The 23073-nt window shown below is 56.9% G+C and overlaps 1 protein-coding gene across 1 annotated transcript in view; it reads left to right on the top strand.

The window, feature by feature from the left end:
- The window catches only part of PIK3R2 (phosphoinositide-3-kinase regulatory subunit 2), a 50280-nt gene that overhangs the window by 9218 nt on the left and 17989 nt on the right, over positions 1 to 23073 (top strand). Inside the window, exon 2 of the mRNA XM_050934294.1 lies at positions 19972 to 20716. Coding sequence (XP_050790251.1) covers positions 20377 to 20716 — 340 coding nt within the window. The 5' untranslated portion in view covers positions 19972 to 20376. The remainder of the gene's footprint in view (positions 1 to 19971; positions 20717 to 23073) is intronic.

Raw genomic sequence — 23073 nt, 5'->3', positions numbered from 1 at the left:
GTTCTTCTGGCATCCAGAACAGGGCAGAGCTTTTGCAGTTCTCAGTGGTGCTGTAAAGCAGCTCCCATCCTACTCTTTATAGCTTAGGATTTCTTGCAAAGTGGGGCAATTTTTAACTATTTTAATGCTGTAGCCCGCTCAGTCAGAGAGGAAGGAAGGTGCTGAGATTAGGGCTCATGCCCTAGGACATGGGAAACCTGGGTTCCAGCCCCTGCTCTTCCTCAGATTCCCTGTTGACTAAGCCTCTCCGACCACTGGGGATAACGACACAGATAAATACCTTGAAGATTGTGAGGTGCTCAGAAGCTGCCCTAATGGGAGTCAGGTGGAGCTGGGGCTGGCCAGTGGCTTTCCACCCTCCCAGTGCCTCACGGGGCTCAGAGGAGGATTTCACTCTGGTGTATTCAAGTTGCACTGGTGTCGCAGTAACACAGTAGGGGCCTTGTTGGGCCAGGTGCTGTTCAGAGACATAGTACGGGATGGTCCTGCCCACAGAGCTCACAGTCAATCTGTGCAGATTACAACCTGCTGCTCACTTCACAAAGCTACTGTGGTCCCACTGCCTGGAAGGAAGCTGTCTATTCACTCTGTTTTACAGGGGCAGCCAAAGTCACAGGATTACTTCAGGCTTCGCTGGGCAGAGGCCTTGAATCAAGCAGCAGGCAGGGGGTCTGCACTCAGATATTCTGTGTGCTGTTGAACTCCTCTGTGTGTGTGATAGCCACCCCTGGCCAGAGGGGAATAGGCACTGCAGGCACTTTGACAGGGGAGGGAAAAGTTCACTCTATCGTCCACTGAAATGCTGCTGTGCAGCTCCATACCCTGCACCCCGGGGACTCACAAGGGCTCTCTGTCTGCCTGCCACGGTGCCCCGGGAAGCTGCTCTTCCCCTTCTGCCAACGATGGAAACACACTGGGGTGTCACAGAGTGGTTGTGCTATTGCACTCTTCTGGGCTCTTGTGCTTAAAATGCAGTCCTGGAGATGGGCTGCTTTGTGGTGTGCCGGCGGCGTGGGTGTTAACCTGGCACCCAAAGGAAGTGCTGCCTCCATGCAATGGGTTGTCCCCTCCCACACCACCTGCATGCACAGTCTCCCGGGTTGCAGGTTTGGCACCAAAGCTCTGGCAGGACTTGGAGCCCTGGTTAAAGTCACAAGCCAGAGCCGAACAAATCAGGGTAGCCTTGCAGTAAGGCCGGTCTGCGCGGCTCCGTCACCACCAGCTCCCCCACCATTGGGTGCTCAGAACGTGCCCGTAGAGATGTGATATAACATGTGGCCTGTGACGCCAGAGCTGAGGATACCTTAGGAAAGGTCTCATTAGGGGCTTAGGAGAGCCAGCCGCTGCAGGGGCACGCTGTCCTACCACTACACCCATGCCAAGGAGCCAGTGATGGGAATTATACCCAGGAGGGCAAATCCAGAGTGCCTCTCTGGAGCAAGAGGTGTCGGTCCTGTGACAATCTGTGGTATGATTGGCTTAGAGGGCCAGCCTCACCCAATCGGAAGGCCTCCTCATTTGGAAAAGGACAGCTCCTTTGTAATGAAACAATGTGTGGTGACTTGCCCTGTAGCCCCATGTCTTGGGGGGGGGCTGTGGATGGCGCTCCATGTCTCGGGGGTTTACCGGGTTGCCATGTGAAGGGTCACAATGGGGAGAGAAATGGGAGGTGCCAGCAGGCATCCCTTGAATGGAACTAACAATCCCAGAGGAAGGACTTTCCATTCTGGCATTAGCCCGGCCTAGTTGCTCTTAGGATGAGGCTTGATGTGGTGGAAACCTTGTTTGGGTTCCTGGGACAGATGTGTTTGCTGCTGGCCGGTGAGGCCAGCTATAGATGCAGTGTGTGTCTTTTGTGTGACCTTTGGCCACTGGTGAATCCTGAGCCTGCAGTCACAGAACTCAACAGCTAGGGAAGAACCAGCTGCTTCTAGGACCTGCCCCTGGGCGATGGCATGGCTGGGGTTTGCATGGAACATCGTGCGCCCCTTGAGGGGTATCAGATGAAGGCAGAGCTTTGGGGGTGTGAAATCCTGGACTGTGCCATGCAGGCAGGGAAAGGGCTTCAGGGCCAGACATTAAGGGAGGGAACGACAGGACTCGAGGGTCCCAGACCCTCAGCTATGCACCAGCTACTACGTAAGAATTCATCCAAGTTCCCATGGGGAGGAGAGTTGGAGGCCTTGACAGGGACAGTCTCCTCCCCCCAGCTGCACTTTCTGTGATGCAGTGGGGTTATCGTTGGGGAGGGTGGCAGTTTGTCAGCCTGGTTCAGGTTTTGAGTCTTAACAGAACCCATAGGTACCCAGCTCCTGGCTGAGAGGAGCCTTCACTTTGCTGAGCATGAGGAGAGTGCAGATCACTGCCAGACACGTGAACTCATGGTTACAGATGTTCTCCCCCCTCATCTTGTTTGCAGTCTCTTTCATGGCCTGTCACCATGCCATTTCCTACCCACCATGTCTCCTCCTTGTGGGTCAGGTCCTTGTCTGGTTCATAACCTGGTAGCCCCCACAGGTCTGATGCTGCAAGTAGGGAGGGTCATGGAGAAGGTAGAAATGGGGTCTCTGAGCTGCATGCCCACATCCTGCGGGATGGCTCCTGGAGCTCCCTCCTCAGCATGTGATGGTGGAGCGCTCCAGGTAATATCATGCAAATGAGAGAACAGATGTTCTGTGAGGTTATGCAAGAGATTCGGGCTGTGGAGATTCTACTGCTGACTTGTTCTTGGGCCTGTGAAAGCTGTTTAACCTCTGTCTAGCTGTCCTCATCTGGGACTCAGCTGCTGTGCTAACTCCCCGTCTGTGTAAAGCACCCTGAGACCCACACATGTGCAGAGAGGTGCTCCAAGGCTTCAAGCCAGTTCCCTTGGGGTTAGAACGAAAGCACCGGCAGCTTTCAGTGGGGCTTGCACCAGAGTCCAGAGGAATGTTGTTCAGGGTTTGAGATTTCCTGGGTCCTAGTGAGCGTAACACACAGCTGTCTTGTCTGTTTGCTGACATGGAGCCTGTGGGTGTGAGTAACTGAGTGGGTTGTAATTCTTTCTCCCGGGGTTCCCACAGCTGGCCCGTCTGTGTCAGGAGAGCGCTTGGATTTGGGCAGAGGGCGGATGCTGTTCTGGGGCTGGAGTGGAGTTCACTGCTTTTGCGAGCAAAGGGAAAATGGGGTGTGGTGCTTGGAAAAAGGTGTCTGTAAATACTCCCCTGCCCCAGTGACACCAGATACCCAGGGTGCCCTTGCGGCCACATGATGGTATGTGGGATACCCTGTTGGGCTCAGAAGCTGAGTTGTCTTGGGGAAGCTGGAGGCAGCTGGTGTCTGGACAAGTCCCATGTGAGTGAGCACAGAAACCTGAAGGGGAAATGGTAAGGGGTGGATGTGAGACTGGGGCCCATCAGTCTGACCAGCTCCTGGGGTCGAAATCCTGACCCTGAGCGGGACTCTGGTGGGTCCAGAATGCGCTTCCTACTCTCACCAGGAGCTTGATAACTGACAGACGCTTTGATGTTACCATGTCATTTGTTGCATGTCCCTTTGTACTAACCTGGCCCAGCTGGGGGCCAATGGACAGCCCCAAACAGACCCATCTCTCTCGATCAGTAGCAGCTCTGCAAAAACACATGGCTTCCTCGCAGGGCAAATTTAAAAAAAAATCTGTGAATTTCTAATTATGGGAAGGAGCCTCCTAGTGCCTCCATCTCAGCAGCATTTGTTTAGTCCTAAAAATAGCCTTGGCTTTTGCTAGCTGGGTTGGTGCTGGGGGGCTAATCAAATGCTTGCTGTAGAACAGGCTGGTTCCTGTGACCTTCAGAAGTGCTGCTCCACATGCTGTCAGCCTGACTCCATGGAGACGGGAATGTCCGTGTGCCATCTGAATGCATCTCAGAGTCTCCACTGCTCCTGTAGTACAGCAGCACCTACAGGTTCAGGCAGGGTCAGGGCTCTGTTGTGCTGGACACTGTGCAAAGGGAGAATGAGATGTGGAGGTGGATGTATAAGAGATGGTTCCTGTCCGGAATGCCCTGGGCCAGCACCATAGCCATTCTGCACACCCTCTGTGGCAGGCCTCCAAGTCTCTGTGTGTCTCCTGTCTGCAAAGAGAACTTGGCAGAAACTGGGGTCGGAGGGCCAGTGAAATCTGGAACCCTGGCAGGAACTGGACTCCGTGCAGATGGTTGGGGGCTGGAGGAGCTAACTAAGAACAACAGCAAAGGGAACAGAAATCAGAAGTGTGTGAACACCGCTGAGGGGAAGGCGCTGTTCGAGGAGGCGTGTGAGCTGTGTGGGGCAGTTATTGTCACTGTGTGTTTGCTGAGTGCCCGGCACACTGCAACCTTACCTGGCTGTGCCCTCTGGCAGCAGTACAAATGTGATGAGAATCGCTGGGGAGTTTAGACTGGACACTGAGTCCTGCATGGGAGCTGTGCCAGGTCATGTGGGACGGCAGGGAGCCCTGTCACTGCTCAAGATGGCCCCTAGGAATGGAGGGAGCCTGCATTACTAGGAGGGAGGGATGGGCCCTGATAGGAGTCCTCCCTCTCCAGGTTAGCTACTTCAAAAGGTAGAAACCTCAGCAGCCCTACGTGGGGGCCAGTCCCTTCCCCAGGACAGCATCTGGGGGCCAAAGCTACCTTGTGGATTATGGCAATTAACGGGCCAAATGTGCTTTAGCTATGTGGATGCTGCTGGCTGCAACCCATGAGCCCTGCCACAGCATGTCTGGTATCCAGGGCAAACGTTTGCAGCTGACATATGCCAACAGGTTGCAGCTGGCTGGCTTCAGGCTGCTCCTGCGTCCCCTTTGCAGAGCATGTGGGTCCTGTAGGCTTTGTTCTAACTCCTTATGATCCGGCTTAAAGCCAATTTAGTTAATGTGTGCAAGGCCCAGCATGGACCCAGGGATGCCTCTTTGAAGCTGGTTAGCTCCATTTAGCTTGTGGCAGGAAATGTGTTGATGCAGACTCAAGTAGTTGTCCCACCTACTGGGTAGCTGTCCCTTTGCCCCCTCCCAGCTGGAGCACACCCCCTTTGTGGTGGGATCCCACGATTCTGCCAGGCACACCCAGGCCCTGGGCTGCAGTCCCCCATGATGGCTGGCTGAGACCCGCTGGGAGCAGTGCCAGTGGTTCTTCTTCGAGTGATTGCTCATATCCATTCCAGTTAGGTGTGCGCGCCGTGCGTGCACGTTCGTCGGAAACTTTTTACCCTAGCAACTCCAGTGGGCCGGCAGGTCGCCCCCTAGAGTGGCGCCGCCATGGCGCCTGATATATACCCCTGCCGGCCCACCCGCTCCTCAGTTCCTTCTTACCGCCGTGTCGGTCGTTGGAACTGTGGAGCGCGGCATAGCTGTCCTCCACGTCCCTAGCTCTCCTTGTTCTACTGTTTATAGTTGTAGTTAGTAGTTAAGTGTAGTTAGTTAAGTAGTAATATAGTAAATAGTGTAAATAATATTTGTAAATATTTGTTAGCCAGTTTGGGCCGTAGCCCTTCCCGGCACCGGGCCCATGCCTGGTTCGCCGGGCTTCCAGCAATGTGTGGCCTGTAAGAAGCCGATGCCGACCAGCGACCCTCATGACGCGTGCCTAAAGTGCCTGGGGGAATTGCACATATTGGACAAGTGCCGCATTTGTAAGGCTTTTAAGCCTAGAACAAAGAAGGAGAGAGACCAGAGACTTAGGACTCCTCATGGAAGCGGCACTCGACCCGGCAGCTTCGCAGACCGTCACCTTGACACCGGCACCGGATCGCGCCGGCACCGGAAAGACTCCCCGGCACCGACCTTCCCTGGCACCGGGTACAGAAGCAAGGCCCTCGAAGTCTGCAACTCCATCCAGGCAGACTCGATTGGAGCGCCCGGCACCTACATCTGCTGCAGCGCTACCGACAGGGATCCCGTTGACTCCAGGCCCGGAGGGTCCGTCGAGTCCGGTCCCGCCGAGCTCCCCCATAAGATCTGGGGTTGAGCTATTGGTCCCATCGACGCCGGAGACCTTCGCTTCGGCACGGGACCTCATTGCCCTGACTGAGCCAACTCAGCCTCCACCCCCGGTACCTCCGGTGCGGGTGGCGTCCAGAGACAAACCAATGATGAGAGCGCCGTCTCAGGACTCACGCTCGCTGTCAAGGTCCCGGCACCGTGGTCGCTCAAGATCCTGCCGCCGCTCGCAGTCCCGGCACCGCTCCCCTCGGCGGTACCGGTCGTATTCGCGGCACCGATCGGCCTCCAGACGGTCCCGGTCTGGTTCCAGCCACCGATACCGGCACCGGGACTCTAGGAGCCATTCCCGCTGTCGATCAGCGCCCCGGTCGACCTCCCGGCACCGAGCTGGTGGCAGGTCCCGGTCCCGGTCGACCTCCCGGCTCCGAGTCAGCGGCCGGTACCGGTCCCGATCCTGGCACCGAGTCCAAGACAGACCCCGGTCCCGATCCCGGCACCGGTATGACTCCCGGTACCGGTCCCCGGCACCGAGAACATCTTCGGCGCCAGGACACGGAGACTCTTACCAGCCGCGGTCGGCCCCTCCATGGCCTTCCAGACAGCCGTCGGTGTCGTCACAGGCTGACAGTGTATATGCGCTGGGCACTGACAGACAAGCGGCCCTTTTCCAAGACCCTCCGCAACAGGACCAGGGACTGCAGCAGTGGGGGTTCTGGACACCCTGGGCGTATCACCAAGCCCAGGGCCCCCAACAGCTTCCTCCTAGGCCTGCGACGACAGAGCACAGGGAGTCGTTGTCTCACCCCCCCACCCCCCCCCGGACGGGGAGGACGGGTCAAAACAACAAGACCCTGAGCTCCCTCCGGAGTCAGAGGCGAGGGCTGAGGCAGACCCCCCGCTGGACACTCTCTTGCCGGGGGTCTCCTCATCGTCTTCTCCCGATGAGGCGGTGGCAGGCACTTCTTCCAATAGCCCTCCTCCGCTAGATCTCAGGGCACATCAGGACCTCCTCAGGCACGTAGCACAGAACTTGAGCCTGCAAGCTGAGGAGGTCTCTGAGATTGAGGATCCCGTCGTCAGCATCCTCTCCTCCGATGCTCCCACTAGGGTCGCCCTGCCCTTTATTCGGACGATCCAGGCCAACGCCAATACGATCTGGCAATCGCCAGCCTCCATCCCCCCTACTGCATGGGGCGTCGAAAGGAAGTACATGGCCCCCTCCAAGGGCTATGAGTACCTCCATATTCACCCGACACCATGCTCCCTCGTGGTACAGTCGGTGAACGAGAGGGAGCGTCATGCGCAGGAAGCCCCAGCCCCCAAATCCAAGGAGGCCAGGCGTATGGACCTCCTCGGCCGCAAGGTCTATTCGGCGGGGGCCCTTCAGCTCAGGGTTTCCAACCAGCAAGCCCTTCTTAGCCGCTACGCGTTTAACTCTTGGTGGCAGCGGATAAGTTCAAAGAGCTGTTGCCACAGGAGGCGCGTCAAGAATTTGCGGCGATTCTTGACGAGGGCAAGAAGGTCGCAAGAACCTCGTTGCAGGCCTCCTTGGACGCTGCGGACTCGGCTGCCCGTACCCTCGCCTCGGGGGTGACGATGCGCCGCATCTTCTGGCTTCAGGTTTCTGGCCTTCCACCGGAGCTCCAATACACCATCCAGGACCTCCCGTTCGAAGGCCAGGACCTGTTCTCGGAGAAAACAGACCCCAGACTGAAAAGTCTCAAGGACAATCGGGTCATTATGCGCTCCCTTGGGATGCACACGCCTGGGATGCAACGCAGACCTTTCCGGCCGCAACAACACCAGCAGCGCCGGCCGTACCCCCAGTTCCGCCTGCGGCAGGACCTTAATAGGCGCCACGGCAGAAATGGCAGGCGCAGGCAGTCGGGGAATCAAGGGGGGCAAAACCAAAGCTCCTCTAAAGCCCCACCTGGACCCAAACCTTCGTTTTGAAGGTGCGCCTGAGGGCGTAGTACCAGTGTCCCCCATGGATCCTTCCCCCCCCGTTTTCCAACCGCCTTTCGTGTTTCCTCCAGGCGTGGACCCAAATAACATCTGACGGCTGGGTCTTACGCACGGTGCAGACGGGATACCGTCTGCAGTTTATATCTTTTCCTCCCTCCCGCCCCCCACCCTCGTCCCTCTTCAGGGACCCCTCTCACGAGCAATTCCTCCGCCAGGAGGTGCAGACGCTCCTCGACAAAGGAGCCATAGAGGCGGTTCCGGAGAATGAGAAGGGCAAGGGGTTTTATTCCCGCTACTTTCTGATCCCCAAGGCCAAGGGAGGCCTCAGACCTATCCTCGACCTGCGAGAGCTCAACAAATACATAGTGAAGTTGAAGTTCCGCATGGTATCCCTGGGGACCATTATCCCATCCCTGGATCCTGGAGACTGGTATGCCGCCCTCGACATGCAGGACGCTTATTTTCATATTGCCATATGGCCACACCACAGATGTTTCCTTCGGTTCGTGGTCGACCGCCATCACTACCAATTCGCGGTCCTCCCGTTTGGCCTCTCTACGGCTCTGAGGGTATTCACAAAATGCATGGCTGTCGTTGTGGCACAACTTCGGCGCAGTCGCATTCACGTGTTCCCTTACCTCGACGATTGGCTAATTTGGGGCACGTCAGAGCTGCAGGTCCGCAGCCACGTCCGCAGGATCACTGGCCTGTTTGCTACCTTGGGCCTCATGATCAACGTGGACAAGTCCACTCTGCTCCCCTCGCAGAGGGTGGAGTTCATTGGGGCTGTCCTGGATTCCACCTTGGCCAGGGCCCTTCTACCGTTGCCCAGGTTCCAGTTGTCGGCCATCGTTCAACGCTAGCTGGCAGCCCCCCTGACATCGATACGGACATGCCTAACCCTGTTAGGCCATATGGCGGCCTGCACGTTTGTGACAGGGTATGCACGGCTCCGCATGAGGCCCCTCCAGTCTTGGCTCATTGCACATTACCGGCCGGCAAGGCAGTCACTAGACACGCTTATCACAATCCCCCAGGGGGTGTTGGATTCCCTCAGTTGGTGGCTAGACCAGTCCGTCGTGTGTGCGGGGCTCCCATTCCACCCACCCCAGCCCTCGGTGTCCCTAATGACGGACGCCTCAGATCTCGGCTGGGGGGCCCACCTGGGAACCCTGAGGACACAGGGCCTGTGGTCCCCGCAGGAGGTGGAGCTACACATCAACATGCGGGAGTTGAGAGCGGTCCGCCTTGCTTGTCAAACGTTCTGTCACCAGCTTCGAGGTCGTTGTGTCGCGGTATTCACCGACAACACGACGACCATGTACTATATCAACAAGCAGGGCGGCACCAGATCCTCTCCCCAATGTCGCGAGGCGATGCGACTCTGGGACTTTTGTATAGCCCACTCCATTCACCTCACGGCTTCCTTCCTCCTCGGAGTACGGAACACGCTGGCGGACCGCCTGAGCAGATCCTTCCTCGCGCACGAGTGGTCCCTCCGCCCGGACGTCACCCTCTCGCTCTTCCAGAGGTGGGGTTGTCCCCGCGTGGACCTCTTCGCGTCCAGGGGGAACAGGAAATGCCAGGCGTTCTGCTCCTTTCAGGGCTGGGAACCCAGGTCTATAGCGGACGCCTTCCTTATTCTGTGGACTACCCACTTGTTCTACGCGTTCCCCCCGTTCCCGCTGGTCCACAAGGTCCTTCTGAAGGTGCACAGGGACAGGGCCCGCGTGATCATGGTAGCCCCAGCGTGGCCCAGGCAACATTGGTACCCCATGTTGCTGGACCTGGCCATAGCCGACCCAGTCCCCCTGCCCCTTCACCCGGACCTGATCACCCAGGACCACGGTACTCTCTGTCACCCGGACCTCCAGTCGCTGCACCTAGCAGTGTGGCTCCTGCGTGGCTGACCAGATCCGAGTTACGCTGCTCCACCCCGGTATGTGAGGTACTCTTGGGCAGCAGGAAGCCTTTCATCAGAGCGACGTACTCGGCCAAGTGGAAGTGTTTCTCCTGTTGGTGCACGGAGAGGGGTTTCCTCCTGATGGAAGTTTCAGTGGCCAATATTTTGGACTATATTTGGTCCCTCAAGCAACAGGGCCTGGCGATATCGTCCCTTCGGGTCCACCTGGCAGCTATCTCCACCTTTCACCCGGGTGGGGATGGCCGCTCCGTTTTCTCTCACCCGACTGTGACTAGATTCCTTAAGGGGCTGGAACGTCTATACTCTAACGTCCGACCCCCTGCCCCTACCTGGGATCTTAACCTGGTTTTGTCTCGGCTCATGGGGCCCCCCTTTGAGCCGTTAGCAACTTGCTCCCTGCATCTGAAGAAGTGGGTATTCACCCACGAAAGCTCATGCTCCAAAACGTCTGTTAGTCTATAAGGTGCCACAGGATTCTTTGCTGCTTTTGCTCCCTGCTCTATCTTTCTTGGAAGACTGCCTTTTTAGTAGCCATTACCTCAGCTAGACGGGTGTCGGAACTCCGGGCTCTCACGGTAGATCCCCCGTATACGGTCTTCCATAAAGATAAGGTGCAGCTGAGACCGCACCCTGCCTTTCTCCCCAAGGTGGTCTCAGCCTTTCACGCCAACCAGGAGATCTTCCTCCCAGTTTTTTTCCCGAAGCCTCATTCTTCACGCAGGGAGCAACAACTCCACTCGCTTGATGTCCGTCGGGCTCTCTCGTTTTATGTGGAGAGGACCAAACCGTTCCACAAATCCCCCCAGCTTTTCGTGGCAGTAGCGGACCGCATTAAGGGGCTTCCCATTTCCTCGCAGAGGTTATCCTTGTGGGTAACGTCCTGTATCAGGACCTGCTATGACTTGGCTCACGTTCCTACGGGCTGTGTGACTGCGCACTCTACCAGGGCGCAGGCGTCGTCGCTGGCTTTCCTCGCCCGTGTGCCCATCCAGGAAATCTGTCGGGCAGCGACCTGGTCATCGGTCCACACCTTTGCTTCCCACTACGCCCTGGTCCAGCAGTCCAGAGAGGACGCAGCCTTCGGATCTGCAGTGCTCCAGGCCGCTACTTCTCACTCCGACCCCCCGCCTAGGTAAGGCTTGGGATTCACCTACCTGGAATGGATATGAGCAATCACTCGAAGAAGAAAAGACGGTTACTCACCTTGTAACTGTTGTTCTTCGAGATGTGTTGCTCATATCCATTCCACACCCGCCCTCCTTCCCCACTGTCGGAGTAGCCGGCAAGAAGGAACTGAGGAGCAGGTGGGCCGGCAGGGGTATATATCAGGCGCCATGCTGGTGCCACTCTAGGGGGCGATCTGCCGGCCCACTGGAGTTGCTAGGGTAAAAAGTTTCCGACGAACGTGCACGCGCGGCGCGCACACCTAACTGGAATGGATATGAGCAACACATCTCGAAGAACAACAGTTACAAAGGTGAGTAACCGTCTTTTCATACGCTGACCAAGCACAGTGGTCCTTCGCTGGAACCAAAGCATTTGGAGCCACCGGATTGCACATGGAGCTGTTGCCTGGCTCTAAGCAGGCCCCCCCTTCCTTGCCTGAAAGGGGCTTTTAACCCTTTAGGGTTCTTCTGTGCACCAGGCTTCCAGCTTTGGTGAAACCAGCCTTGTCGGAGGCAGGATCCTTGATGCTAACAGCTTCCCTATTGTCTTTAGCTGCTGAGAGCTGCTTATCTAGATCTGTCCTGCTGCTTTCCTGTTTGCTCTTTCCTGTTAACTTAGCTCAATAGAGTGGCCATACTAACACCCTTCAGTTATACAGCACTGTAACTTTACCTCCCTGCCCAGGTTGTGTGCATGCAGATAAACCAACCTGCTCCTGAGGGTGGCTGCAAGAGGAAGATGAAGCTATTGTCAGATGGCTTCTGGCATGGACCTCCCAAAAGCAGCTTGAGTAGCTAATAGGAATGGCATCGGGACTCCCCAAAGATGTTAAAGACTCGAGGAATTCCGGTTTGAACTGCTCTCAGTAGCTGCAGACATTCTAGTGCCACTGTAGTTTTTGATTCAGCTGCATGACATGCAGAAATGCTGCATCTTACCCCGAGCTAAGCTGAGCCAAATGGGGAGCTTGGGCACTTCAAAGCGCTGTGTGTGGGGGGGGGGGGGCAATGCCATATTCTTCACTGGACTCAAATTATTGACATCCTTCTCTCCAGAGTAAAATGCTGGTAAAAGTTTGTACCTTTTGGCTGCTTTCTGGGTCAGGCAGGCCCTACGTTCTCCTGGTCTTCGTATTTTTGAATCGCTTACAGGCAGCTGGTGGCTCTAAAATTCGAGTAGAGTTGAGGGCGTTAAGGATTCATTTCTTCTTAACTCCCTCCTCTCTCGCCTCCCTCTATCCAAGAAAAATCCTTCCCCCTCCCCCAGCACCATGTCGCAGGCACTCGCCTGCACTAGGCTTCCAGCAGCAGAAGCGATTTTGCTCAATCTAATCTTTGGGTATGTCTACACTACGGGATTATTCCGATTTTACATAAACCGGTTTTGTAAAACAGATTGTATAAAGTCGAGTGCACGCGGCCACACTAAGCACATTAATTCGGTGGTGTGTGTCCAGGTACTGAGGCTAGCTAGGGGATGGGAGAGGATGCTGCTGTGTAGCACTGCAGCACCCCGTCTACCAGCAGCATCCAGTAGACATATGGTGACATTGAAAAGAGGCGAGAAATGATTTTTTTCCCTTTTCTTTAAGGGGGGGAGGGGGGTAAATTGACGACATATTCCCTGAACCACTGGTGACAATGTTTTTGACCCTTCAGACATTGGGAGCTCAGCCAAGAATGCAAATGCTTTTCGGAGACTGCAGGAACTGTGGGATAGCTCGAGTCCTCAGTCCACCCTCCCTCCCTCCAGGAGCATCCATTTGATTCTTTGGCTTTCCATTATGCTTGTCACGCAGCACTGTGCTGAGTCCCTGCTGTGGCCTCTGTCTAGCATAGCCTGGAGATTTTTTCAAATGCTTTGGCATTTCATCTTCTGGAACGGAGCTCTGATAGAACAGATTTGTCTCCCCGTACAGCGATCAGATCCAGTATCTCCCATATAGTCCATGCTGGAGCTCTTTTTGGATTCTGGGACTGCATGGTCACATGTGCTGATCAGCGCTCCACGCTGGGCAAACAGGAAATGAAATTCAAAAGTTCGCAGGGCTTTTCCTGTCTACCTGGCCAGTGCATCCGAGTTCAGATCGCTTTTCAGAGCGGTCACAATGGTGCACTGTGGGATACTGCCCAGAGGCCAATACTGTCGAATTGTGGCCACACTAACCCTAATCCGACGTGGCAATACTGATTTCAGTGCTACTCCCCTCGTCGGGGAGGAGTACAGAAATCAGTTTTAAGAGCCCTTTATATCGATATAAAGGGCTTCCTTGTGTGGACGGGTGCAGGGTTAAATCAGTTTAACGCTGCTAAATTCGGTATAAACGCGTAGTGTAGACCAGGCCTTTGAACCTGTCTGTGTGGCAGCTGCAAGGCATGTGATGAGCCTGTAGACTCCAGGTGCAGAAACTTAAACCACGTCTACGCTCTAGGCCCTGCCGCTGGGGTGGTGTAGCACCCTAGCGGTTTTTCCATCACTCTCCAGGTGGTCAATGGAAGAATGTTTCTGTTGACACAGCCCAGTCTACACTGAGAGTTAGGTTTGCTGTAGCTGTGCCGATGGAACTTTTCTGTGTAGGCCAGGCCTTCGTGGTGGTGATCTCCAGGGATTTCTTAGCGCACAGGAAAACAGACATTTGTGAAACTTACTCAGTGTGATGCAGTAGGGACTGTCTGTGTGGGGAGTGGGAGAGCAGGGGAGGACTTTAGGGGATGGACGATGCCAGGGCCTGTAACCTGAGCTAGGTAAGGGAGGGGAAAGGTCAACACCTTTGCCCGGGAAGGGAATAAAGGAAGGGAGTGGCAGGAGGGAAGCAGTTTGAGTTTGGGCTTGGGGCTGTGTGGGCGGAATTCAGGGTATCCTAGCTAGGATCCAAGCACCCTGAAAGCCCAGAAGGACTCGGTGGAGGGGTCCTGACTGTGCCTGAAAGCTCTGCTGTAACCTGTGTTCCTGTTGTCCAATAAACCTTCTGTTTTACTGGCTGGCCGAGAGTCACTGTGGGTCCCAGGAAGAGGGGTGCAGGGCTGGACTCCCACGCACTCCGTGACAACTGGTGGCAGCGGCGGGAGATACTGCACCCCGTGGACGGCGCTTCCTGCAGTAAGTGACTGGGGAGCAGTAAAACGAAGGGGTGATTAACCCCTGGGAGTGTGTGCCCAGTGAGAAGGACTTTGCAGTAACAAGGTCCCCCGGGGGATTGCAGCGAGCGGTCCCAGGGGCGGAGGAGTCTACAGCTCGACCCTGGCAGAGAGGTGGTGACCTCAAGAAGGGCTGGTGCACTAGGGGTCCCCCTGGAAACTGTGGGGAGCGGCGAGCACCCCAGCCTGTGAGTGGTCAGCAGGAAGATGTATGCCAAGCGGCGCAAGTGTGACCTGGTGGAGCTGTGCAAGCAGAGGGGGCTGCACCCAGGGAGGCTCAGCAAGGACCAGCTGATTGCCCAGCTGGAGCAGGGAGACTGCATGAATGAACGGAGCCCTGTCTCTGAGGGAAGCAGCTGGGCAGATGCAGCGCAGGCACCAGTGTCTGTCCCCGCTGGGAGTGGTCAGCCGGCGGACGAGGGCTTCCCGAGACCCCCCCTTCCTAGGCCTAGGGGAAGGGCGGGGAGGAGCCCAGTGTATACCGAGGGCACCGTGACACCCCCGGCCAGCAGGGGATCCGCCCGGCGAAGCCCACCCCCCAGCAGGGGATCCTCCCGGCAACGCTCGGCATCCGTGGAGCGGACGCGGCTGGAATATGAAAGGGAGAAACTCGAGTTAAAGAGGCAAAAGCTGGAGGAGAAGGCGAAACAGCGTGAACATGAGGAGAACCAGCGTAAACATGAGCGAGAGGAGAAGAAGAAACAGCGTAAACATGAGCTGGAGCTGGCCCGGCTGGCGAGCAGTGGGGCCCCGGCTGCGGTGAGTGAGGGAGGACCCAAGCCTACAAAGAGCTTTGATAAGCACTTGCTGCCCCGGCGTAAGGAGGGGGAGGACATAGATACCTTCCTGACGGCCTTTGAGAATGCCTGCGAGCTGCACAGGGTTGACCCTGCAGACAGGATCGCAGTTCTCACCCCCTTACTGGACTCCACAGCCGTGGAGGTGTACAGCCGACTGAAAGGGATGGAGGCAGGGGACTACGAACTGTTCAAACAGGCCCTGCTCCGCGAGTTTGGGCTGACTCCTGAGATGTACCGGAAAAAGTTCCGGAGTCAGCGTAAAACCCGTGAGGTCACATACCTACAACTGGTCAACCAGGCGCAGGGGTATGCCCGCAAGTGGACAGCTGGGGCTCAAACTAAAGAGGACCTGCTTGACCTATTCATACTGGAGCACCTGTACGAGCAGTGCCCGTCCGACTTGAGGCTGTGGTTGATGGCCAGAAACCGGAGAACCCACAGCATGCAGGCCAGCTGGCCGACCAATTTGTGGACAGTCGGGCAGGGGATGGCAGGGAGGAGTCTTGAAGGAGCAAGCCTGCCTCAACGCAGAGAGAGAGTCATCATGGGACCTCCCAAAGGGGGCCTATGGAGAACCCCCCCAAAAGGGGAACATCCAGCGGCAGGTCCCTCCGACCCACTCAAGGGGACCCACAAGACATGGGCTGCTATTGCTGTGGCCAACGAGGTCACATACGGGCCCAGTGCCCCAAGCTCAGGGACAGACCAAGCAGACCCAACCTGCAGAGGGTGGACTGGGTAAAAACCCAATCGGAGGAGGGGCTACATTCCCAGGAAAGGGAGGCTGGCAACATACCACCTGTGGATGCGCCAGGCTCCGTGTTTGTGGTTTACCGGGTGGGCGCGGGGCTGCCCCTCCGGAAGGAGTGCATTGTTTCCCTGGAGGTAGATGGGAGGAAGGTTACTGGGTACTGGGACACAGGCGCAGAGGTGACGCTGGCCCGGCCCGAGGTGGTGGCCTCAGATCGGATGGTGCCCGACACCTACCTGACCCTGATGGGCGTGGGTGGGACCCCATTCAAGGTGCCCGTGGCAAGGGTACACCTGAAATGGGGGGCCAAGGAGGGCCCCAAGGATGTGGGGGTACACCGATATTTGCCCACTGACGTGTTAATGGGAGGGGACCTCGAGGACTGGCCTAGTAACACCCAGAGTGCCCTGGTCGTGACTCGTAGTCAGAGTCGGCAAAGGGCACTGCACCCCGACAACGGGGAAGGTACTCAACCCGAGGTGCAGGACCCTAACTCAGGGAGCGGGGAACGCCCAGGGGCACGGTGCAGAGAGGCTGCGGCCTCAGACCCAGCCAGCAAGAGAGAGCCGGTCCCCATCCCTGTCCCAGCTGCTGAGTTCCAGGCCGAGTTGCAGAAAGATCCCTCCTTGCGGAAGCACCGGGACCGGGCTGACCTTAGTGCGGTACAGACCATGAGGAGAGGTTGCAAGGAGAGGTTCCTGTGGGAGAAGGGGTTCCTGTACCGAGAATGGGCTCCCCCAGGGGAAGTAGAGTCATGGGGGATCAGGAGGCAGCTGGTGGGTCCCCAGAAGTTTCGTCACAAGCTGCTGTACCTGGCCCATGACATCCCTCTCGCAGGGCACCAGGGAATCCGGCGCACCAGGCAGAGGCTGCTACAGAACTTTTACTGGCCTGGGGTCTTTACCCATGTCCGACAGTACTGCCAATCCTGTGACCCCTGCCAGAGGGTGGGGAAGGCCCGGGACAAGGGGAAAGCGGCTTTGAGGCCTTTACCCATCATAGAGGAACCTTTCCAGAAGGTGGCCATGGACATAGTGGGACCCCTCAGCAAGATGACCCGGTCAGGGAAGAAATACATCCTGGTGGTGGTGGATTTTGCCACTCGCTACCCCGAGGCGGTGGCCTTGTCCTCTATCGAAGCCAACACAGTGGCAGATGCGCTGCTGACAATTTTCAGCCGGGTGGGGTTCCCCAAGGAGGTCTTAACGGACCAGGGGTCCAACTTCATGTCAGCCCTGCTCCAGTCCTTATGGCAGAAATGTGGGGTCCAGCACAACTGGGCCTCAGCGTATCACCCCCAGTCCAACGGGCTGGTAGAAAGGTTCAACAGGACGCTGAAGATGATGCTAAAAACATTTATGAACCAGCACCCGCAGGACTGGGACAAGTACTTACCTCACTTGCTGTTCGTGTACAGGGAGGTGCTCCAGGAATCTACCGGGTTTTCACCTTTCGAACTGTTGTATGGAAGGCGGGTAAGGGGGCCCCTAGACCTGATGAGGGACGAATGGGAGGGGAAGGCCTCTCCCAAGGGAGAGTCAGTGGTGGAGTATGTCCTGACCTTCCGGGAAAGACTGGCCGAGCTCATGGGCCTGGCCAGGGAGAATCTGGCCGAAGCCCAGAGGAGGCAGAAGGTCTGGTATGACCGCACGGCACGGGCCCGTGCCTTCGCCACCGGAGATCAGGTGATGGTTCTTATCCCCGTGAGGAGAAACAAACTCCAGGCCACCTGGGAAGGGCCCTTCAAGGTTATCAAGCAACTGAATGAGGTAAACTATGTGGTGGAGCTGTCAAACCGGGCACATCACCGTCGGGTGTACCATGTGAACATGATGAAACCATACTATGACAGGGGGAATGTGGTGTTGGCCGTGTGTGGACATTGGGAGGGGCAGGGAGATGACCCCTTAGTAGATCTATTCCCTGGGACCAAAGCTGGTTCCCCCCTGGAGGCGATTCCCCTCTCTGATCAGCTGACCCCGGGCCAGCACACTGAGATCAGAGGGGTGCTGCATCTGTACCGACAGCTGTTTTCCAACCAGCCTGGACGCACTAATTTGACTGTCCACTGGGTGGAGACCGGGTCACATCCCCCTATAAGATGCTCCCCTTTTCGGGTCACTGGTAAAACTGCCCAGGATCTTGAAAGAGAGGTCAGGGACATGCTGACTTTGGGGGTGATCCAGCCGTCTTCCAGCCCTTGGGCCTCGCCAGTGGTGCTGGTTCCCAAGAAGGATGGGTCAATCCGGTTCTGTGTGGACTATCGAAAGCTCAATGCCATCACCGTATCTGATGCCTACCCTATGCCCAGGCCTGACGAGCTCCTAGACAAGCTGGGAGGTGCTCGGTACCTCACCACTATGGATCTTACCAAAGGCTACTGGCAAGTGCCGCTTGATGCAGATGCCAGGCTGAAATTGGCCTTTATCACCCCTCTGGGGCTCTATGAGTTTCTGACCCTGCCCTTCGGCCTCAAGGGAGCACCGGCCACCTTCCAGCGCCTGGTGGATCAGCTGCTGAGGGGGATGGAGAGTTTTGCCGTGGCGTATATTGACGACATCTGCGTCTTCAGCCAGACCTGGGAGGACCACGTGTCCCAGGTTAAACAAGTCCTGGACAGACTCCGAAAGGCTGGGTTAACAGTAAAGGCTGAGAAGTGCAAGGTGGGAATGGCTGAAGTATCTTACCTGGGCCATCGGGTGGGGAGCGGCTGCCTGAAGCCGGAACCAGCCAAGGTGGAGGTGATCAGAGACTGGCCTGCTCCCCAAACCAAAAAGTAGGTCCAGGCCTTTATTGGGATGGCGGGGTACTATCGAAGGTTCGTGCCCCACTTCAGTGCCATAGCCGGCCCCATCACTGAACTGTGCAAAAAGGGGAAGCCAGTCAAGGTGATCTGGACTGAGCAGTGCCAGGAGGCTTTCCGGGCGCTGAAGGAGGCTCTGGTTAGCGACCCAGTTCTGGCAAACCCAGATTTTGACAAACCCTTTATGATGTTCACCGATGCCTCAGACACGGGACTGGGGGCGGTGTTAATGCAGGAGGATGAAAAGGGGGAGAGACACCCCATCGTGTACCTCAGTAAGAAGCTGCTACCCCGGGAACAAAGCTATGCGGCCATCGAGAAGGAATGCCTGGCCATGGTGTGGGCCCTTAAGAAGCTAGAGCCATATCTCTTTGGGCGACACTTCACCGTGTACACTGACCACTCTCCCCTGACCTGGCTGCACCAGATGAAAGGAGCCAACGCTAAGCTCCTGAGGTGGAGCCTGCTCCTGCAGGACTATGACATGGACGTGGTCCATGTGAAGGGAAGTGCCAACCTGACAGCGGATGCGTTGTCCCGGAGAGGGGACCCTGAACTTCCCCAGGTCACTGGGCAGAGTGACCCCGCTCAGTTCAGTCTCGAGGGGGGGAGAGATGTGATGCAGTAGGGACTGTCTGTGTGGGGAGTGGAAGAGCAAGGGAGGACTTTAGGGGATGGACGATGCCAGGGCCTGTAACCTGAGCTAGGTAAGGGAGGGGAAAGGTCAACACCTTTGCCCGGGAAGGGAATAAAGGAAGGGAGTGGCAGGAGGGAAGCAGTTTGAGTTTGGGCTTGGGGCTGTGTGGCGGAATTCAGGGTATCCTAGCTAGGATCCAAGCACCCTGAAAGCCCAGAAGGACTCGGTGGAGGGGTCCTGACTGTGCCTGAAAGCTCTGCTGTAACCTGTGTTCCTGTTGTCCAATAAACCTTCTGTTTTACTGGCTGGCCGAGAGTCACTGTGGGTCCCAGGAAGAGGGGTGCAGGGCCGGACTCCCACGCACTCCGTGACACTCAGTTTAACACAAAAAGGAAACTGGTGTCAGGTTCTGCTCCAGGTGGCTGGAGGGCTCCTTTAGCTGTTTGTAAATGTTGCTGTGTAAAAGACCTTGCAAACAGGAAAACAATGAATTATTTTCCACAAAGTGCTGTCAAAGAAAGCAAACTGCAGACATGCAAACAAGGCTCTGTGAGTTCTTTATCTTGCAGTTCCTTCGGTGTTGTAAGTCCCAGGGAGCAGGGTGATCTTCAGTGAGCCAGCCGGGGCTTCTCTCAGGCTTTTGCAGTTTATGGATCAAGTCAGTCCCATGCTCTGATGTTCCTGTGTTTGGGATCCAGGTGTCAATAAGGGACTGACCCGATTGCCTAGTGGGTGGGGTTTGTTTTACTGAAGTGATTAGCATGGCGGGAGGCAGGGGGCGTAACAGGAAGGGCCATGCTCTGGGCATTTGGCCATGAAGTAACAGACCCTCTTTCTTTCCCTTTCCAGGCTCTGGGAAGAGAGAAGCAGCAGCACACGCCATGCTTTGCTGGAAACGCACCGTCCCCTCGCCCTGTGGACCCTGAGACACATACCCCCTCCTAGGACTGCGGAGCCCTGAGCTGCCCCCTTTATTTGCTGCATGCCCAGTCACGAGTGCTGGATTATGTTCGTCGCATTCTCCCTCTGCTCCATAATTTGGTTGAATCGTGGCTTCAAGTTAAGGAAAAGGGGCTTCACTTCAGCGTGCGGGAGCTTGAGCGTGCACAGGGCCATCTTCACCAGGCTTCGCTCGTCCTGGCTCGTGCAAAGATGGTAAACGCACAAAGAATGGTGCAGGGCGAGAGCCGTGCCTGAGCCTGCAGCCCACGTCTTGAGCAGCTGGCCCGGCTCCAGCTGCCCTGTGCAGCAGAGATGGGCAGCACCGAGGGCTTTCAGTACCGTGCACTCTACCAGTACTGCAAAGAGCGTGACGAGGACATTGACCTGCTCCCCGAGGACATCCTGGTGGTGAGCAAAGGGGCCCTGCAGGCCCTGGGCTTCACGGATGGAGACGAGCAGACACCCAAGCAGATCGGGTGGATCCCGGGCATCAATGAGCGCACCAAGCAGAAAGGGGATTTCCCTGGCACCTACGTGGAGTACATTGGGCCCGTGAAAATCTCCCTCCCTTCCCACAGACCCAGGGTGCAGAGACCTCTGCCAGCAACTCCTGGGGCCAGCACCTCCCGCATGCAGGAGGTGCTGGAGCAAGGTAAGCCCTGCCCTGCCCTGCCCTGCCCAGCACGAAGGTGAAGCTATAAGGAAGTATAGCTTCTCTGCTGCCTCCTGGCCTGCGAAGGCTCCTCTTCCCCAGTGGGGTTGAGAGGGGAACATGCTATGGGGGTGGGGTACTCTTGAGCAGCAGGCAGGGGGTCAGGACTCCTGGGTTCCAGTCCCAGCTGTAGGTCCTCATGTGCTCAACCCCCTTCCCGGCCTCCCTTAGCAAACTGAGGCTGTGCCTTCCAGGGCTGCTTGTGCAGGAGGTCCATGGCCTCTAATCCCAGCCAGGCGGAGGGATGCAGGCATCTAAGGGGGGCTGTGTCAGATGCAAGTCCTGGAATGGATTTCTGTCCGGGTGGAGCACCCTCCATCCCAGTGCTGCTGCGCCTGCAGCCCCTGCCAGCCACAGGAGCCATCGTGTGCACCCTGCTCAAGTGCAGAGCCTCTCTGGCCAGGCGATCCCGAGTGCGCTGCCCAGCCAGTCGTGAGCCATTCCCCCCCTGGTTTTCAGCTGGGTTTGAACTTGGTCAGCCACAATGTACCCCAGCCACAAAGTGCAGTGCAGCTGGCCAGCCCTCGGAGCCCCTCGGTGGCATGTCATGTGCCCCACGCGGTGCTGTGTCTGTGTGAGAGGACCCTGCATACTAGGATTGTGGTGGCACACTTGGGGCGTGCGTGTGTTGCCGATGCCTTGGCGTGCAGGGCTGTATGTCCTGACCATGCTGCTCTATGTCTAATCAAGAGCAGGGAAGGATGTTTTTCTGTTCATCTCTGCTTGGCGCTGAGCATGGCGTCCAGTTCTGGGCACTGCGCATTAGGAAAGATGTGGACAAATAGAAGAGAGTCCAGAGGAAAATGGGAAAAATGAAAAAAGGTTTAGGAAACCTGACCTACGAGGAAGGGTTAAAAACATGGGGCATGTTCAGTGTAGAGAACAGAAAACTCGGGGGGGCCCTGGTAAGTTTTCCCGTGTGAAGGGCTGCTCTAACAGGGAGTGTGATCAATTATTCTGTGTCCGCTGGAGGTAGGACTAGAAGTAATGGGCTTAATCTGCAACCAGGGAGGTTTAGGTCAGATGTTACGAAAACCTTTGACAGGGAGTTCAGCTCTGGATCTGGCTCCCAGGGGGGCTGTGGAATCCCCCTCACTGGAGGTTTAAGAACAGGTTGGACAAATACCTATCAGGGAGGGTCTCTGGGCTTTGTGCAGGGGTCCTGTCCAGCCTGCCATTGCTACAATTCTGGGCTTCTCTCTCCATTTAGCTTTGGGTTTGGAGACTGGGAGGAGTCTCTGTTCTGGGCTAAGAGCTTTCCTGTCCGGTTGGGTTTCTCTCTCTCATACCCTGGCAGAGTCAGAGATTCAGACTTTCCCCTCATGGCCTGTCCCCCCTACCTTTCCTCCCATGGCTGTTGGGGGATGCCCCCCCGGGCACTGCATGCCTGGCGGCCCTGCTGACGCACAGGATGGGCTCTGGGCAAGATCAGAGCAGTCATTGTCTGAAAAAACATTTCTTCAAATCAGAGTGACTTGCTTGTGTGCGTGGTGCTGGGCCCCTCCTCCAGCGAATGCTGTGCTGCACCAGGTGCTGGGCAGCTGTGAAGGCTGGGCGCTTTCCCCCAGGTGTGTCTCGCTGGCGGGTAGGTCCTGGGCCCTGAGCACCTGTGACATGCTCTGCCTCCCTCAGGAGAAGCTGGCCAGGTCAAGGGACAACAGGGTCCCAGATGCTTCTGTGATACAAGTACCCAGTAGCTGCCTGGAAAACGCAAGTCTGTGGTTTGTGTGCAAATCTTAACACTTCTCATGTATCAAAAAAAAAAAAATACTGGCTTAGGGCATGGAGGGAGGCGGGGTCTGGTGGAGTCAGAGGAGAACAGAGAAGGTGCAGTCAGTGGTGGGGCAGGAGAGGAGGGCGGGGAAGGCGGTGTGGGGGAAGGAGGATGGGGAAGGAGGATGGGGAGGAAGGAGGAGGGGAAGGTGGGGGTCCAACAGGGAGGGGAAGGAGGAGGGGAAGGTGGGGGTCCAGTGGGAGGGAGGCGGCATGGGGGAGGAGGAGGGGAAGGTGGAGGTCCAGCCGAGGTGGGGGGAGGAGGAGGAGGAGAAGGTGGGGGTCCAGCAGGGAGGGGGAAGCAGTGTGGAGGGAGGAGGACACGGAAGGTGGAAGGTGGGGATCCGGTGTGGGCGGGGAGGGAGGGGAAGGTGGGGGTCCAGCAGGGAGGGGGAAGCAGTGTGGAGGGAGGAGGACACGGAAGGTGGAAGGTGGGGATCCGGTGTGGGCGGGGATGGAGGGGAAGGTGGGGGTCCAGTGGGAGGAGGATGAGGAAGTCGGAAGGCGGGGGCCCCGGGGGGGAG

The sequence above is a fragment of the Gopherus flavomarginatus genome, chromosome 24, assembly GCF_025201925.1.
Source record: "Gopherus flavomarginatus isolate rGopFla2 chromosome 24, rGopFla2.mat.asm, whole genome shotgun sequence".
Classification (NCBI taxonomy): domain Eukaryota; kingdom Metazoa; phylum Chordata; order Testudines; family Testudinidae; genus Gopherus; species Gopherus flavomarginatus.
Note: the sequence above shows the minus strand (reverse complement) of the source record. Positions and strands in the feature narration are given on the sequence as shown.